Here is a 20,052-nt window from a genome sequence, read left to right on the forward strand (position 1 = left end):
CTACCACCAGCACTGATGGGCTCAGTCTTGGCCAGAACTGGATCCACCTTGGAGCTGACTGGCATTGGCTCTGTCAGACATGGAGAAGCTTCCAGCAGCTTCTCATGGAAGCCACTCCAGTAATCCCCTGCTATCAAAACCTTGCCACACAAACCCAATACAACACGACACAGATGGAACACAGGAGCCAAGGCAATCCCAAGGTGTTTACAGATCCAAAGCAAAGCTATTTGGTGCCAAACATGGGAAACAAGCACCAGATGTTCTCAGCCAGGTCTAATCCTGGCTTGACCAGACTCAGGCAACAGTATTTAATCCTTTGTTCTTGGGTGTCACATACCTGTAATGATAAAAAAGCACTATGATCACTGACTAATCCATAGTCCAGGCAGTCTCCACATGGCAGCAGAGACAGACTTTCCAACAGGACTGTGAAGGACAAGGTTTATCAAGTGTTCTTGAAGGGTTACGTGACATTCAACCACATGCATCTGTCCAAAGACTTTTCCCAAAGGTGTTCTGAGTACTGTAGTTCTCAGAACTGTTGCAGCCTGAACACTAAACAGATCTATAAAATTTACAAGGTTGTTGTCCAAAACTTCATTGTCACTGTGACCTTCTCAGGTGCTTTATTTAAGCCTTGTAAAATTCATTCTCAGTAGCAGTTTAGGTGTTAAAAAGTCAGAAAACTACACACACTTCCTTCTCTTTTGCTTTGCCTAAACTGGTCCCCAGCTGCAGCCATTTATCCTGTTATCGTGATGGCAGGTGGATAACCTTAGTGTCCTTCTGGTGAAAAAACAAAGTTTGTTTAGATAAACTCAGAAGTTTATTTGCAGTATAAACAGGGTATGATGAGAACCAACCAACCCCAGCAACCCACTCATTCTGTTTACTTAGCTATTGCTCCTGAAAAACAAGAGGTGACTAAAATCCTGTCAGGCATTCCTTTCCCATTTGGTTTTTAAAGAGCCTTCTAATTCAGGGGGCCTTTTTTATCCAATTATGAAGGCCTTCACTGTACTAGTGCTCTGCTGTAGTTTTTTCTCTAGCAGAGCCACCCCTCTTGCACTTGAGTTTTCGGACTGTGATGACCCTGATGTCTTTAAAGCTGTTGATGCAGCACTGAAGAAATACAATGAAGACAGAGCAACTGGTAACCAATTTGCTCTATACGTGGTGATGGAAGCCAAGAGAACTGTAAGTAGACTTTGCAAAAAGAAAAATGTTGGAATTGTTTATGAACTCTGAATCAGCTTATCTCCATCTCATTTGTAAGGGGGCAAGCATGATAGCACAGTGTCTTCCAAAAATGTTTTAAAAAATCAAAGTGACTTGCACAGTAAGATACTTGTTCCCATGACAAGCAGGGATGTATATTATGTTTTTATCAGCACAACTCTGTGTGCTGGTGAATTGCTTACTGATGCAAGGAGTAAAGAATAGAAAATTTCTATCACCAACACAGTTTGTCTTACTAGTCTCCTCTGTTCTCTTTTTTCTTTGTTGGGAATTCTACCCCTTTCCATCATCTGTAAGGTTTTCAGACCAATAGCAAAACTACACTTATTAAAAAATATGGATGTAATCTTGACTTGGGAAGAGCTGGTGCCGCACATGAAAAAGAATCACCTGATAAAGTTTGGCAGTACTCTGAATTGTTTGTGAATATTATTTGATTGACACCAATCCTAAGTCACAGATCTATCTAAAAGCACTAGGTGGTATTTTAGTCGAATACGGTGAGAGCTAAAATTACAGAAAAAAAAAAAAAGAATGTAACATGATCCTTTGCCTGGAGTCCTTCTGTATAGCCTTAATCTAACAAAAGAGTATTTACCTCGGAGAGGCATACAAAGATGGTATTACCATAATAATGACAAGCATTACTTCACTTGCAAATAATGTTAGCATGTTTTTCTACTGGATTGGATTTTCAGATGTAAACCACAAGAAATCCAGTAGCAGAGAGAATATTTTGCACTCCAAAATCGCAAGACACTTTTATCCAGATAGAAATTGACATCGGAAAGGAGCCATGCATTGCTAAACACTTACAGCAAACTACCCACATCTCCTGGCACCTGCCCTCTCGTGCTTCTGTTTACACACTGCGGAGATTTTAGCATGTGGAGACAAAGAAAAATCAGAAAGCCCTTTATACAATTAATATTAAACAAATGAATAGCCTCATTGTTCACACTGAACTGCGTACATTCTTAACAACAGCCAAATGCAAACATCTATATCAGAGCTGTAATAACACCTTCCTTTTGCTGGTGTTCCCAAAGGACAGATAGGAGTTTCAGAATTTTATCTTCAACAATGCTCTATTTTTAAGAATACATATTTATTGCAATTATTATTCATCTTGCCTTCTCTAGATATCCATCTTTCCGTTTCTTAAAAGATATGAAGTGGAAATCAATTATTACTTTGAATCATTGATTTGATTATGATGTTAAGTAAAAAACAGAGAAAAGGAATCTGCAATTGAAATTTCCTCATATTTGAGATTCTTTTTCTAAAAAGAGTATAGATTTTACTCCTCGCTAGTCCCACAATGTTGAATGCATTAATTAAATAGCTGGTTATTACATATTCATGTACATTCATTATTGATAGGGTAATAAAACATAAAAGCTGACTAGTGAAAGACTAAACCTGCCCCAGTTAAAGGCATAGATGCTCATAACAGGAATGAAATAAGCTAATAGCAAATAATGCAGAAACAATGTCTTTTCTTATTTTGTTTGCTCACTGAGCTGATTTATTGCAGATTTAGAACACTGTAAGAGAGAACAGAATTTGGCTCTTTTTAAGTCCCAGATAGTATAATCTGATGTAATTCCATAAAAGTCAATTTCTACCTGCTGAGGATTAAGTCTACTATATTTTTAGAGCCCCTTTTATCCTTTTTTGCCACCATTACATCAGGTACCTCTACACTTCTTCATACCTGTAGCAATACACAACAGGAATTGAGAGATGGCAGAATATAATTCTGTGTCTACATCAGTGTAAATCCAGTATATGTCAACCACATCAGCTCAGCCTCATTTTTTTGGTATCACTAAGGCAGAAATTATCATTTAATTCTCCCAGCAGAGACAGAGAACAATAACTGGCTATTTTAGAATAACCAGTGCTAAACTACAGCAGCTGCCTTGTCTGTATTTGAAAAGTCACACTGTCAGAGCATTTTTAGTGGCTGTAAAAGGTTAGTAATTTCTGACTTTATATATTCTCTAAAGGATGAATCACAAACCTTACAGTGTTGTCACTGTCACCTGTAGGCACAGGCCCACTACCTGGTTTATGGCGAAGAGAAAATGCCCACTTACTGATTTACCAGCTTCTGAAATACTTCCACTTGCCGGCCCAAACTTTGCTTAATACTTTTTATTTCATCTTATGGGATTCCCAAGGCTGCCCTGCCCTGCACCCCAGCCTTCAATGCCTGTAGAAAACCGCAGGCACTGCCCAAGGCTGTCTCCACATCCCTGCTCACCCCTTCCTGTGCAGGCTGGGCAGCTGAAGTTCCCCGGTACCACCGAGCAGAGCCTGTCTGGGCACTGCCAGGCTGCCTGGGGGCTGCTGGCTGCTGGTTCTGGGCTGCCAGGGGAGCTGTACAGAAGGAAGGTGGACAGATCTGGGAGGAGGCCAAGAGTGAGAGCAAAGGAGTCAGACACGAGCACAGTCCAAGCTGGTAATTTATGCTAACTATCCAAGCAGCCACCCAAAATGATTTTTTTGGAGTACATTTGAATCAGAGTATAAAACCTAACCCCTTCTTTTTGGTTCTAAACCCCTTGGTACTACAAGTTAAAATGAAGGTAGTTGAGCATATTGTATCTATTATACCCACATATTGTTATTGTAGGTAAGGGCTAAGTAATATAATTAGATAAGTTAATATTTGAACTACCAAGATCTGAGAAACCAGCAGTGAGTGGGAAACCATAATATAAAATTTAAGGTAACCAATGAATAGTATTTACTTTTTTGAAACCCTTATCTTTTCACTTGATTTATTACTATGCAAATGATGACATGTATATTGTTTTAATCCAGGCAGGTCCTGACCCACAGTTCTATGTGAAGTACAGAATACTCGAAAGCACTTGTGCTGCTGAGGAAAACAAACACTGGCAACACTGTCATTACAAAGTATCTGCAGAGGCTGTAAGTATCTGTCCTCTTTACAAGTTCTCTGTGCAGAAACATCAGCATAATGACCAGGACTGCAATTGCCTGGGGAAAAATACAGTAGAAGAATTAACTTTTTTAGCTGCGTTGCTTTTGAGAGCTTATATGACTACAGTACAGTGCAGAAATGTTTACGACTCCAAAGTTAACCATTATAATCCTGAGTTTTCCATTACAATCCTGAATATATGCAGAGAGGTACATTTCAGTGCTTCAATATGAAGGTTCACAATAAACCCACCATAAGATACGTGGACCGAGAGAGTCTAAGGACTGTAAAACTTTGTATTAATTATGTATAATGGGAGCTTGAACAACCAAATACTGACATGGAAGCCACTATAGCAGATAATTTGGCAGAGGGCTTTCAGCAGTGCCAAGCATGTCTGGCTCATGCTACCAGAGAGCACCCAGGGGAAGTACAACGGGGGCATGTGCTGCAGGGACACTACACACTTCTGGGGGATGGCACTGATATTTCTGACAGTGCACAGGAAGGGATGAGGGTGACAGTATAATTTGAATCTATGTAAAATGCCATGGTCATCGCTGCATATCTTGAACTAGCAGAGAGGAAAACGGATAAATACATATTCATGGAGATGTGTTCATTTCCATTATTCTGACTGTAAATTCTTTAGTTAACCAGTACACATCATGCAAATACAAAGCAATTGTTCAAGTTATGTGCTCAGTTTGTCCCCTACTTTCCTCACAATCAATAAAACTGATCCTTTTTTACTAACAAAACAGCAACTTAGACATTACTACAAATATACACACGAACCTCTTCCCCAAACTCAGTTTGCAACTGTCAGCTGTGTTCAATAGCTAAAGCACTGTATTTTTCTTTAGCAAGTTTCAGACAATTGTTGCCATATGTTTTTGCAGAAAACAGGAGAATGCACAGCTCGAGTTCATATGAATGATGCTGATAAAACAACTAATGTTTCACAAAACTGCAGCATTTTCTCAGGTACGTAACCGTTTGCGACAGCTTTCAACAAACACATTGACAAATAAGAATGGAATAAATATGATACTGAGACTTTCAGGTAATTTTAAAGGTAGAAGGTCCTTATCATTCTAGTCAGACATTTATAAATAATCTTTTGTAAGCAACTACATGCTAAAGATAAAATTTCACTTCATTGTTATGCACATATAGACTAAGTCAGTGAAGCACAGGCAGTTTCTGCCCAGGGTAATAAAAACCAGCACATGTGTGTGTAGTAAGTTTCTTCAAGCACTACAATTATATCAAGTTAAAATTAGTTTGCTTAAGATCAAAAGCATACCAATAACTTAAGAGACTAGATACAACTTGTCACACTTCAACATTCTGTCCTTACTTACTTAAGCATAAAATTTTCCCAGGAATTACTAGAAAAAATTTTGCATGACAAAATTGCACCTTAATTTTCCTCAAACAAAAAATGACAGAATTATTTCTGCTAAAGTTTACCAAAACAAGTATTTACCCCAAACAAGAAAAGAAAAAAAAATTCATTTACAAAATAAAAATCTCACAGTGATATAATTATGTAAGAGATTGATCTTTTAGACCTTAACAATAAGCAGTACTACATTTTTCACCTGTTAGACATTCATATATGACTATTATATTCACATAGTAATTTCCCTTATTAAAAATAGATCACACTGTTTTAAAGCTTTGCAACCCAGATCTCTATGCCTGGTGTTCTGAAAGACATACCCAAGCTTGCTTTAAAATATTAATCTAACTACTAACTACAGAAATATTCACCCAAATTTCTGAGATGTTTGGCAGCTGGTATTTGTTTTTTGTTCCTAGCTATCTTCTTTAAAGCTGAAATGGCTTTACCTACAGCCAGTGTCGTTCTGGGAACTGCAGTACACAAACTCCATGCACTGAACAAATGCTGCATTCATAAGGCAATGGTGACACCTAGTTGCCAGCAAAAGTTGTGTGACTCCCACAGAGAATGCACAGGAAATTTGGATTTGAATCTTTGCTTAGAAGGCAAAAAAATCCCATACATAAATTAAATGAACCAGGTACTCAGCCTAAAGAACTCACCTCTTCTTACCAAGTTATAGCAACTCTGAAAAAAGAACACACATTTGTTGAGCATAGTCCTTATGAAAGTGCTGAGACCACAGTTGGTCTAGAAGTGGGTGTGCTGTTGGTTCGTTATCGCCTTTGTGACTACTTACTGAAAACGTGGTCACACTCTTATGTCAGGTATCTATTGTCATTACTGAGTCAAAACAAGTGATGCTAGAAATACGAAGGGACAGACTTTGTTCACACCTGACAGGTGAGGGATTTCCCCAGTGTATTGGTACCCCACTGTTCAGCCTCTTTGGTGGAACAATTTGATCTAACTGACCCTGGACTGGTTTCCTGGCTGGTGCAAACTGGCATAACTCCATTAAAGCCAGTTTATGCCAGCTGAAGATCAGGAACACAAATTTTACTTCAACTCCACCGAGACCACATATTGTCCCACTTCCATTCTCAAGCTCACTGACTCATGAAATTAATTTATGTACTGAACTATAAAATTAATTTATGAAAATCCAATCCATGATTACTAAAAAGGAAAGAGAGTTAATAGGATTAGTGGTAGGAAACAGGAGTTTGAGCATCCCTGTCAAGCTTGTCTATCCACAGCCAGTCCAGCTGGTTGAGCCTGAAGCTAGCACCAAGTGGTAACTGGCAGCCACAGTGACTGGCAGGGACAGCAGAATAGTACAACCACAGTCCCCGGGGCACTCAGAGCCACAGCAGCTCACATGGGTGAGCCAAAACACTCCTGCTGAAGTCCCCACCCTGAAATGTGGTGAGGACAGCAAGCAGCTGCATACTGCAGGGTAAGCTTTGAAGAATCTGAAAACCATCCCCGTAGTCGTAGCCTCCACTGGCTCTTCCCTGGCAGAATGAGTACTGTACCTTCCTTAATGGTGTCAAAAAGACACACAAGGTTTTTCTGAGATTCAGTAATTGCTGGAATGGGGTTCACTGCCAAAATCATGCCTGGACCCTAAGGTCATGGATGGCCCCTGCCACCACAACCAGAGCATGTTCCTAAATACAAGAATGTCTTTGTAGGTCTTGAGACTGGAATACAGGGTTTGCTCATTATGCCAGTTAAAAGCAGGAAAGGTTCTTGCTCACTCCCAGATAGGAAAAATGAAAACCTAAGGCTGTTTTGCATGGAGCCCTATGTTTTTTGGTTTGTTTCTTTTCCAGATGTGTCAAAGATAAAACTTACTGAGGCTCCATGTCTTGGATGCTTTCATCATATATCAAGTGATGGTTCAGAAGTATCAGAAATTCTGAAACAAGCCATTCAAAAGTTTAACAAGCACAGTGATGAACCTGCCCTTTTTAAGCTTGTGGAAATAAAAGAAGCTAAGAGACAGGTTTGTACATGATTTTTCTCTAAATTTTACCAAAATAACCCAACCCAAAGAGGTACCTTGTTGGCTTGTGTATGTTTCTGATATTAAGGTGGCTTATATTTCATAATAAAGCATACAAAATGCATATAGAGTGTAGACTCTATAAATAATCATCTTCACTTATTAGGAATCATTAACAGTTCCCTACTGGATTTTCAGAGCTCTTAACTGATAGTATATATATTTTTTTCTTTATCTGCAGTTGTATCTAACCAGTATTTAGCACCAGTTTATTTGCATTCAGTGCTGGCACATGCATCCATCCTGTGTCATCTCAGATGCTCCTGGGTACTTCATGTGGCCTTGCCCTGAGGCTCCAGCAGGAGCAGATCCCTCCTAGGGGCTGTGAGCCAAAGCTGCCAGCCTGCACAGATGTCTCACATACTCTGCAGCCTCTCAAACACCAGCAGGCACCTCTGTTTTTGCAGGCAATAAGGCCCATTTGTCAGCAGCTGCTATGTGCTATAGGATAGGTCAACCTCACATAGGAAAAATGGGTAAGAAAACCAAAAAAAATAACATACCACCTGCTACAAGATTTCTGCTCATGGGAATATCTGCTTTGCAAGAAATGACTACTCAGGTTGCAGAAATTCTGTGTCATCTGGTATTCCATGCAAGAATTCCTTCCCTGTGAAAGGCTCTCCTATGGATTGGTGTAACATTGCTAGAAAGTAAAGTTTCTTATTTGGTTTTTAACTAGTATACAATCGAACAGCAAACACAGAGCCTTTTTTTTAAACCTGTATGTATTTAGTTAGCCAAAAAGCATCTTCTGGTCTCATGTCTGGTCTCATGTCATGAGTTTTGACTCATGATTTACATCAGACTGTCCTCTTCATATTTCCTGATGGCAACAATCCTCTTTTGCTGAAAGAGAAACTTGCACAACATTTAAGCTGCACGACAAAATGTTACGACAGACTGCAATCCAGCAGCTGGAAAGAGAACCATCACGTCACCTCTGGCAAACAGAGAAAAGTCAGAGCCCTCCAACTGATCTGGGATAGAAGGTTCCTATATTTGATTATTTCTCCTTTTTAATCCAGTGTTACCTGGCCCAACACTCTGATATGGAGAGATTTCATGAGTGAGAAGCAGTAGCCACAGTGAGGAAAAGGGAACAGCTTTCTGGAGAGAAAATTTTAAAAAAGGGTTATGAACCTGGACAAAACAGTGTGTGTGGGAAGGTAAAGCCCAGGATAGACACAATTATGGGTAGATGATAAATGAAGAGCACTCAACAAAAAATTATGCCAGCAGTATAAAGTTACATTATTCAGATACTGTTTTACTGTGTCCTGTGCTCAGGAATGCAGGACTTGCCAGGCTATATTACTGTAGTCATCTATCTAGACCAGCTTCCTGTCACAGGGAGTAATAAGTAACAGATCTTTGGAGAAAAGTGGAAGAAACCCAGCAGTAGGAGGCTGCAGGCTTGCCAGAAGTGGACACCAAATACAAAGTGCACTTCTAACAAAAGCAGGACTCAGTTTACATTTTGTACTGCAAGGATGAGATTTTTTTTTTGCTGTCCATGAACACTCTATGGCTTAATGACTGCAAAGTGATTTGATAGATGGAAGGCACTAGATGAGCAGTTTTGCTTTCTTTGCTAATCTCATGTAATAGCTTAACTTTCAATTTTATATTATTTTACATAATGTAGAACCTAAATATCTCTTCCAGGTGGTAGCTGGATGGAATTACGTAATAAGATATGAAATTGAGGAGACTAATTGCTCCAAAGACCAATTTCCAGATTTAACTGCAGAATGCAAAATCACTTCTAGAGGTGTAAGTAATCTTCAAAATCTGTTTATCAAGAAAATATCACATTAACAAATAATCATTAAGATCTGACTCAAGAAAATATTTATAGCCTTCCTTCACTTTGTGAACAAAGTTTAAATCCACTCTTATAAACAACAGCCTATTTATGCAATTAGGACATCCATGTCTTCTTCTGAATCAGTGACTAAGAGGACTAAGTTTACAGATTACTCTAAAGAATTTAACCAGTCTCACCCAAATAATAAATCCCTTGAGAAGTTTCTATCCAGATATTCAAGGAGTTACTCATGTACAACCCAAGAAGTGATAACTAAAATTAGCACAATTTCCAGTCTAAGACATATTTTCTAAGAAAAGTAAATATCTGAATTATTACTTAACCTCTACCACAGACCAAATAACAGAGCTTCAAAAGAAATTTATTAACAAATATACATAATCCACCTAAACAGTGCTGCAAACCCAGGTACTCCCTCAGCTTCTCTGACCTGGAACTGAAGCAGTTGCACCAAAAATAAAAGCTTCCTCTCTCAACTGACCCCCCTGAACCAGGTCATGAGGGGATCAGAAAAGCAATTTTGCAAACCCAAGGCAGAGCACAGGAATGCAGAGTCACTATAAACAGTGGTGGTAAATGAGAGGGGACAGACTGGCATCTGTTTTAGCTGTTGAGGAAATGGACCATTGAGTGTTACATTCAAGAGCCTCTCCTGTTCAAAAATTACTCCTTGTACATCTCAAGAACGTTTCAGAAGTATTGATCAAAAAAGGGAATAATGACAACACTGGTAAATAACAGAAGCATGAGAGTCAGACTAGCTGAAGCAATTCCCTCCATTACCCATGTGCCCTTAAACCTTAAGCAAGTTATTTAATCTGCTTGAGTCTGAGTTTCCCCAGCTGTCACTGAGAGGTGATGACTTCTGTCACCTCACCTACTGCAGGAGCACTACCTCACTCACATACTGCTTTGGTCGCACAGGGCTTCTGGAATTAGATTTTTAGCACTTATCCCCTGAACTTGCTAATAGATCATTGACAGATATTATTAGAATACCATATTCCAAGAATATTCCATACCTTGGAATGACCAAATTCCAAGCAAGTTTTCTTGTACCTTTATTTAGCTCTGTACTATTAATTTTTAAATGGGAGGACCAGAATTGCACCCTGTATTCAACACACGTATGAGCTGAGCTATACTGGGACATTATATCAGTCCCTTTAAGCTGGATAATAAGCCTTGACATTATTCTTCATTAGTTTTTCTAAAATACTACTAATTAGATTTTTTATAATTACATCTTCAAGTAACTGTCATAGCTAAGATCCTGATCCTGAATTTTAAGTCTTCCTTCTTATTCTACAGTTAAGGGTTTCTTTAGTCTTTGATAAAAGATTTCACCAAAACCTTTTTGAAAATCTCTGTACATCAAGAGGTCTCTTTACCCACCTTTGTTGATGCTTTGAAGAACTTTGACAAATCAGCAAACTATGACTTCTGTTTACCACAAAACTTCAGTCTCTCCTGGATGTATTCATTGCCCCTAGTTCTTTCCTTATTACCATTTTTAATCACTGGAATGGTGGAATTGGTTTTAGGCTCTGTAACCTTTGAAAAAACCCCTCAGGATCTGATGTCTTCGAGCTTTAAGATATCAATGCAATTTTAAGCAAGTTATCTACCACAGTTCCTTTAGAAAACCTGAGAAAATACAAGAAACACATTAATGTTTGATTTGATAATTGTGTAATTTTCTTTTTGGTCTTCACAGTTTGAGACAGAAATTCCATGGAGTTCTCCATAAAATATGATTCTGGCTTGTAAACATCCTAATTTTTTTTTCTGTAATGAACACATAAAAATAGTTCATTTGGCTTCTCTTTCAGGGTGTTATTTTCTCTGAGTGATCCTTTAGAACCCTGATTATTTATTGCCTCTGCAGACTGTCTGTCAGACTTCTGGCTACCAGAGGATGGCAGGAAGGAAAGCAGGAAGGAAGGAAGGAATTATTAGAAGCATGCTTGACTTATTCTGTTAGTAGGAAGGTATTAGGATGTGAGTTTGTTCATTATTTCTAAATAACAAGGAGCTTTTTCGCATTTTTTACTCCAGCGTGTAGCTAAATGTGAGGCCAAAGCATTTCAGAATCTTCAGGCAGAGATTGTGGATACCATCAGCGACTGCAAACTTCCAGGTATGCCTTAGGCACTACTGATTTTGAATGTTCCACAGTTTTCAATGTCTCTTACTGTTAGGTATTGTTACTTTTTCCTCCAGCCTATCTGGACACAGATACCACTCCATGTAGGAAGTGCTGCATTCTTACCCATTCAGACTAGGTTTTCTTCAACAGAAAAATTCATTGCCAATTACATGCACCTCTCATTTCACTCAAATCAGGTCTTTCCATATGTGTAGCTGTTCCCTCTCCATATTTCCTGGCTACCCACAACTGGTACACACAATTCTTGTTTCTGTGAGAAAACTGTCGTTAAGTGTCTCATGTGGCAGTAGGTGCTGATGTTCTTTTAGACAACCAAGATATGATATTGCTGATCATATAAAACTCAGATATATTTTGGTTTCATTTCACAGACCCAAATATGAAGAGTTCCAGAAAGCAGGGCTTTGTAACTGTTTTTCCCAGCCTCTATCTACATTGAATCTTTTGCTTCTTAGATCTGAAACCTGTTGGTCTCTTTCAGTTCAAGAAACGGTGGTTGCTGCCATTTGCCCAGGTTGTCCAAGGACTATCCCTAATGACAGTCCAGAACTGAAGGAACTACTGAAGGTTTCTGTGGAGAAGTATAATTTGGAGAGCAATGATGATTTCTACTATAAAGTTGGAGAAATACAATCAGCGACAGTTCAGGTTGGGATATATCACAGATGAGGAACAGACATGACATTATAATTGGCCTGAGCTGAATGTTAGCTAAAGTTTGTATTTAGATTTGAAATAATGTATTTGTATAAGTGCTGATACATGTGGTAACTGAAACATCCATGCAATTTTTCATGCAAAATCTAAACCATATTGGCTTGCATTCAAAAATTATTCAAAAATTTCCCATCTCTTGAATTTTTATTTTTTTCTTAAAACAAAATGATTTTAAAAGGATGTGAAGAAGGTTGGCTCAGGGTATTTGATTTCTGTGTATCTACCCTACATTTTACCTTTGTAACATACCTTAGACTTTTAAAGTATAAAATTTCTATTAGACAGGACTACTCCCTTGATCCACCACAACAATACTCTCCATGTTATTTTAGGCAGTGTCCACCCTACAGCTGTTGTATGGTCCAAGAAATGAGGCTTCTTAATTTCCCTTAGAAATCTGCTGTTTTATATACTGATTGTGCTGCTAATAATACTCTAGCTAGATTCAGAAAAGGACATCTGTGCTTAACTAAAGACATACAGATAAATAGAGCTTGATAAAGGACAAGGAGTCAGGAGGATAATATTGGTCAGCATTTGCATAAACCTACTTTACTGTCCCTGATGCCTTTTCATGGTCTTAAAATCAAGAGACAAACACGGTTAGAAGGGAAAAAGGGATTTTACCTTGGTATTTATTTTAAGGATCCTTAGGTACACTATGTCCAGGTCAAATGCACCGAAATGCACATCACAATGCCCCCCCCAAAAGATCTGGTATAACATTATAGGTCTTACTAATTAGCATATCTATCCAAAATTCCCCAATGAGAGGCTTCAATGAGTCCCCCCCTCCCCAAGGAACCTTCCCCTGGATGGTTCTATCTTAGTTTACAGAATGTGTTCTGGAGAGGACCTTGGGGTCTGGGGCACACTAACCCCTACCTAAGAAGCTTCTAAAATGTTTAGTCTCCTAGCTGAACAAACAAGTCCAAGAGTGCAGGCAAAAAGCACTAAGAATACAGAAATTGTAAAAAGGTATAACAGGGGTATAAAAGAAAAGGCAAAAAATCATCATGGCATCATCCCAACACATCAAAACAGAAGTTTAGCATAGAATCGAAAATTTCACAGTGGAGTAGTTGAGAAAATACTTGGTCACAACTACTCCTGAGCATGAGGTGTCACTGGAGAAGGCACTAAAAGCACACCAGAATTTTTCCAAATAGCTTATATTATCTTACTGATAATATCTGTGCCACTTCTTCTTTCAAACTTCTTTCTGACTCCCTATCATGACTGATATTAGCATGCATACACCTTTAAAATAGATTTCAGGGAAACAGAATTTCATGGCTTGCCTGATGTCCCTGAAGAAAGATATATTATTTCAAGCTCTGTTAAAAATACTAAGAGAACTCAAAGCAGGCACATTCTTGAACCCATGCAGTTTCTCTCTTTAATGCGTTTGGCAAATAGGTTCATTTTTAACTGAGCCTGTTCATCACACACTTTGTTTTACTCACATTCCACTTTTCTGACATCATATTTGGCTCTCTACAGTGCTATCACTAATGATTTCATCTGTTACTAATGAAATTACTACAGACATTTAATAATTGTGGGCCCAATATTATTCTGACCTTTTCTGTTTTCTTCAGCTTCAATGCTAGAATTTTTGAGAACAAGAACTGAAGTAAATAAGTTACTTGATCAGAAGCAGATAAGTTTACTGCCAAATATTTTAATATTGTTCTTAACATATGTTAGACCAGTGGTTAGGATTTGTAGAATATCAGCAATGTAAGCTTGTAGAAAATCATCTTTCCTGTGAACCCTTTTCATTCAAATGCTTTGAGCACAGAAAGCCTTCTTGCTAATTTTTCAGGTGGTTGAAGGAAAAAACTATCAAGTCAAATTTACAGTCTGGAAGACAAACTGCTCTAAGAGTGAGTTTGAAAAACTTAATGAGGACTGTACAGCCACATACAACAGTGTAAGTAATGATAATGTTGCCAACTGTAATGTTTCTAAAGGACAAATTCATTTGCATCAGAAACTGTAAAGGCTTAAGTAAAATCACATCCTGGATTCTGTTACCTCTTTCAGTAAACTTTTGTTTCAAGAAGAAGGGCAGCCTTCACTGCTTGTAACCTAAGTTAAGAAACGCTGAAACTTAAACTGAGTCACTCCAGCTGCAGGATCAGTGTTCACTGCAAAACCAAAGGTTCTTTTGATAATAATCAATCAAAGAAAGGAGAGGAGGAGGCTGCTGCCAAATGAAATAGCTGCAATCCTCCTGACTCTATGGACTTGCAGCTAAGGAAAATATGAGACTGGAGTGTTACTTGTGTGCAAAGGAATGACATCTCTGGCGTGCGTGCCATGCTGTTGATAGTGGGAAAATGTGTTCTGGACACTGGAAAGGAATGCTGAGAGGGCCAGAAACCATCGGCAAGAGAGTTGTTTGGGGAAAGAGCTTTTATTTCCCAACTCTTTTCCCACCATAAGAACAGTGCTTATCTGTGAGATTTTAAAATTTGTTAGTGTAGCAGGCACTAAAAAGAAAAAAGTAAGCCTTTATTTCAATTTCCCAATTTTTAGTGGGAGAAATACCATCAACAAAAAATATTTCTTAGGAATATCATGAAGATTAAGCAGTTAGTGCTCCAAAAGTGATGGAGATGAAAAATCCAATTTTCAAGATCCAATCTGAAATCCAAAGTTGAATTAAAGTGTTCACACAGGCATACTATAACCTTGAAAAGCTAAAACCATGATGTGCCCTAGTCCAAAAGTATTCATCACTAATATAGATTTCATTTATATTTGGTTAAAGTTCCAAGGATTTTAAAGTATTATTTTAAAAATGTTTCTTCTTCAGGCCCAAGTCTCTTCCTTTCTGTCTGAAGCTTTGTTGCCTTAATGTGATGGTTTTTGTTTTGTCAACAGGCATCACTGTCATGTCAAGCACAAATTCACGTGATCCCATGGCAGGATAAAATCTACCCCAAGGTGAACTGCTCTGAAAAACATCAAGCGGTAAGATTCTTCTTCATTACCCATCCTCTTAAGCTGAGCATAGGACAAAGGCAGTCAATAAATTCTTTATCCATTCCAAATTATCCCATATTTTATACCAAAAATAAAGGAACACAGTTCTTTTAACAGCCTCATTAATGTCACACTCTTCTCTCTCACCCTCTAACCCCAACAACCCCCCAACTGTTACATCAAAGCAGTGTCACCACAAGGTGAGACAATGGCCAACAAGGTGATCACACAAACAAAGGCACCAGGACAGGGAGAAGTTCTGCCGGTTGGCTGCTCCTCTGCATTGTCAGTTGAGCTGTGAAGTATCAAGCCCAATCAACTCCCTCAAATTACTACTCACACTAGGTTTAAAAGTTGAAATAAAAATGTATTTGCCAATACAATAATTATAGCACACAGATTTCCAAAGCATCCATGAACCTTTCTGTATTAGTCAAGTGGCAGCTGCCACAGCTGTCAGTCTCTGCAGAAGGATCTTCCAATTTCTTCCTACTCAGCTCCACAATGAACGAGTCCTGAATGAGAATCAGTTTGAAAATCTCAAAATGGAATACAAATATTTTTATTATCAGACATTTTTGATGATTGCAGGGTTTTTAATAAATGCAGATATTCCAGTGCGACACTGAATAAAGACAGATTAACCTGCCCTCATAAGTAATAAATTCACTGTGCTCAGCATATTCATTTGTTATGTATGAACTAATGTCTCTCCTCTCTATTTTCACTACAGTATTTTATCCATATCAACTTTGAAATTTAGCTTCAACCCAAATAACTCTGATTTGCAGCTAGATAATGATCAGAGACTTTGGTGGAGAGAAATGAAACTTGTGTTGGACTGTGACTGTACACCGTGTATTCAGCCTTTCTCTTCCAATTGAACACTGATGAGGGAGTAGAGATGACCTAATAACAACAGAATGTTTGATATTATCAGCTTTAACCTCTGTGTGTTATTTCCAGGCAGTATTCTGAAATGCATATGTCAAATCTAGAAGTAAAAAATTGAATAGTTACATTTCATATAACAAAATGACACAGATCTTCCGTATATTCTGCTTGTGATGCTACTCAGAGATGTGTTAACCTTCAGCATAAATTGGTTCTATACATGAGAGTGTAACACTCTTAACAAATGCTGGGACATTTATTCCTAGAATCCAACTGTATTGTTCATAAATTAAAACCAGTACATGTGTTTTGCTCTCTGTAGTATCATTCCTCCCTTACACTGACAAAATTTCAGCAATACAGTATTTTTTCTTTTACACATATAGCTGCTAAAATACTCCAGAGTTATTTGGGAGGGTGCTTGTTTGTATGCTTACCACAGAAGAGTTAATTATTTAGTTTAGATTTTAGTTTAAAAATCCACTAAATGATTCATGTACTGCAATGAGCCAGCTTCTGAATGTCCCAAATCTGAAGCAATTGTTCTTTTTCATGTAACAAATGTGGCTATCATTGTAATGTTTTTTAGGTGTTCTTTGCAAGAAGGCCTCCTGGATTCACACCCTTCCGGAGCACTCTGACGCTAAGCCAGCCAAATGCAGCTTCACATGCTGATAAAAAGGAAGGAGAAAGTCAAAGCCCTAGCACAGGAACGAGGAAAGATGATGGACAGGAACCAGAAGGCGAAGGTGAACCTGAGCATAAACACAGGCACAAACACAGGCATAAGCACAGGCATGGAGTTAAAAAGGATCATGAGAATGACAAAAGGCATAGGCATGAAACTGGTTGTGGGCACAGAAGTGGCCATGGGTGTGGGCATAAAAAACACAGTAAAAAGAATAAACATAAACATCCAAACCCCGAATCTTCTGAGGAGTCAAACGAAAGGGGTTTTAATCAAAATGAAACCCTCCCAACAGCCAGTGCTGAAATAGCACTGGAGCTGGTTAGTACAGGGATTGCAAGGAAGGAAACCAGTAGACCTGCAGAGCCACTAACTCTTCCTGATACTTCTTTATTTCATGGATTGCCAGATCACCCAGAATCTCCTCGCCCCAGATGTCCTGGAAAACCATGGAAACAACTTGTGGGCTTTCTAGCCCCTCCTAGCTTTCCCAGAGAATTCACAAATGAGGATCTCTTGCCTTCTGCAGCAGAAAACACCAATCCAGCTACAGAAAACGTCGAAGAAGACTTTGATCTCACAGATGCTTTACCATAATTCAAACATTGTAGGATCCTTTTCAGAAATGTTACATAGAAAATAAGAAGAATACTGCCTTTTGAAATGTATAAAACACGAAGAGGCAAAAGATCATATTCTGTTAACTGAAATACCCAAGTAGGTCACCAGCACTTCTGGGGACCTAAGACCATATGGCAATACTGTGTATTTGCATATATTTGCAAATATGTAAATCAGTGTAACTAATCTGCCTCAATTTTCTATAACCACAAACTGAATCACTGCATCAAATCTTACTGTATTATATTTAAAACAATGGCAGAAAGAATGTTGCAGATTACATGAAGAATCTCAACAAAGTATGGGTAAAACAGAAGACAATATAGAACAAGGGAGCCTCTCTTAGATATGTGAAATAATTTTTCTCTAATTTACTGGAGTGGATCATTTAAAGAACAAAATAAAACAAAGGAACCTTTTTACCTGGTAATTTTTTTGAACAAATCAATCTTGCCACCAGTCTATCACTAGCAGTTATTCCACCCAACAGAACAACAGGGATAGCTGAGAGAATCCTAAATAAAGCAGTTTTATTATTCCCTATAAATATTAACTACTCAGAGAAGCACATTGATTGACAGCTTTTCATTCAGCAGAGGTGCACAAATACTACAGATCAGATGACAAAATTACAAACACTTGAGACACCTAAAATTTGTTGCCTTCTTCCATTATATATGCATGATTTTGAGACTGGACTGATTTTTCTATTCTGGGTATCTTCCAAAGGTTGAGGTTTTGGTATGATGCATTAGCTAAAAAGCACCAAATATTTCTTGCAAAATAAAATATGTTTTCCCTCCGTATGGATGCGATAACTTATTCAGAAAAAAAAAACAAACCACACAGCAATAAATAAATAAATACTTTAATGCCAGATCAGTTCACCAGTTTGAAATGCTACTCAGTCTTGTAAAGGGTTGTTGACAGGGTGAGGTCCTACAAATGGCAACACTTCACTGATTGTGGTGTAAAAGACCACGTTACTTGAAACCCCAGTGGAAGTGCCCTCCACCGCAGCTGCAACTCTCTGGAGCTGCTCATCCCAGCTGCTAGGATTGCTGTGGCATCAAGACTATTCAACAGCTCAGAATGGGTCCTTCTTTTGTATGCTGTGCATCTACAGCCATCACCTCCCTGGTGAGGAGGAACTAGACAGGGGAAGTCTACTCAGAGAATGCAGAAGAAATAGGAACAGGATCAGGAGCTCTTGGCATAACAGGCATAGGGTGATCTCCGAAGAGAAGATAGCTACCAAGAAAGGTCAGAAGACACAGAAGTGGAAAGAACAGAGGCATGGTGGCATGATACAGCTAGGGTGAGAAGAACAAAAGAAAACAGCAAATTAGTGGCAAAAATTGAAACAGAGTGAATGGGATGGGGAAGTGGGTGAAGGTACCATGGTCAAGGAGCTATAAAAGACGGGAACCCAAAAAGGGGGGCAAGAACAAAAATAAAAAGAAAGAGAGGGGTCTCTCTAACTGTGGCAGGACAGTCTCTAACACACCACAGAAGAGAACTTACACTGTCCGAATCTAAGCATTCCCTGACAGTGTGGGCACACCTGCCCTTTTCAATGCCTGGTTCCTTTCTTTCTAATTTCATTAGAAGAGCCATTAAGATGTATTGAAAAAGTCATGAAATCTAAAATTAGAAACAGTCCCTGTGAGTATAAATTCAGCATGGTTGTGTGCATCTGAATTTTTTTTCTTACAGTGTAATTGGCTGCCATATAGGGCTGGATGGATGGAGGCAGACAGACAGACATATCTGTCACGACTGGTGATGTCAACCATTATATTTCCTTTCTTCCTGAAAATAATCATTCAGAAGTCATACAACTTAGCTGGAGCCCCATTTTAAAGAAAGATAAAATAATAAGAACCCCTGGATTAATCACTAATCAAATCCAGCCTTTTAAAAATAATTCCTTTCCTTGCAGTATAATATGCAAAGGCTATCTTCTTGTTTTGACAAGAACTGAACTTAAAAAGCTACGCAAATGAAATCCTTGAGAGTTATCTTTAGTTCTCTGCTTCTTTTCTTCTGAATATTTGATTTTGTATGATTTGATTTGGGATGATTTTGGCTGTAACTGGAAACTCTTTGTGTATAGTGAATTATTAACAGGAGTATAAGCTCAAAACGGTTTTTCTTTAAATTACAGTAGCAATTTAAGTAATTAATGCAAAACTACAATAAAGAAATAAAGATGCAAATATAAGAAAAACAAAGTTTTCTTCCCATTTACAGTCTCCCTGACCTGAATAAAAAGACAGTCACACTCTTGATATATTCTCCACACAGATACAAAACCACAAGTAGAGAGGCACAGGACTGAGGACTGGTCGTTTACCACGTGCTGTAGTGATGATGTGAGGTTTCATTAATGCTTAATACAAAGATAATAATTTCAACTTGCTTATATAATTTACAAAAGTAATTACTTCTAAAAAA

General features: G+C 38.3%; 1 protein-coding gene across 1 annotated transcript; it reads left to right on the forward strand.

Annotated features, from left to right (window-relative positions):
* Positions 1-906: 906 nt before the first annotated feature.
* Positions 907-18,401, forward strand: KNG1 (kininogen 1). The gene is made up of 11 exons (XM_069024262.1): positions 907-1,200; positions 4,075-4,185; positions 5,101-5,185; positions 7,448-7,620; positions 9,349-9,456; positions 11,570-11,651; positions 12,163-12,329; positions 14,227-14,334; positions 15,291-15,380; positions 16,876-17,035; positions 17,384-18,401. Exons 1-11 carry the CDS (start codon positions 1,006-1,008, stop codon positions 17,569-17,571), a joined length of 1,467 nt encoding a protein of 488 aa, XP_068880363.1. The 5' UTR covers positions 907-1,005; the 3' UTR covers positions 17,572-18,401.
* Positions 18,402-20,052: the final 1,651 nt, after the last annotated feature.

Source organism: Aphelocoma coerulescens, chromosome 9, assembly GCF_041296385.1.
Source record: "Aphelocoma coerulescens isolate FSJ_1873_10779 chromosome 9, UR_Acoe_1.0, whole genome shotgun sequence".
Classification (NCBI taxonomy): domain Eukaryota; kingdom Metazoa; phylum Chordata; class Aves; order Passeriformes; family Corvidae; genus Aphelocoma; species Aphelocoma coerulescens.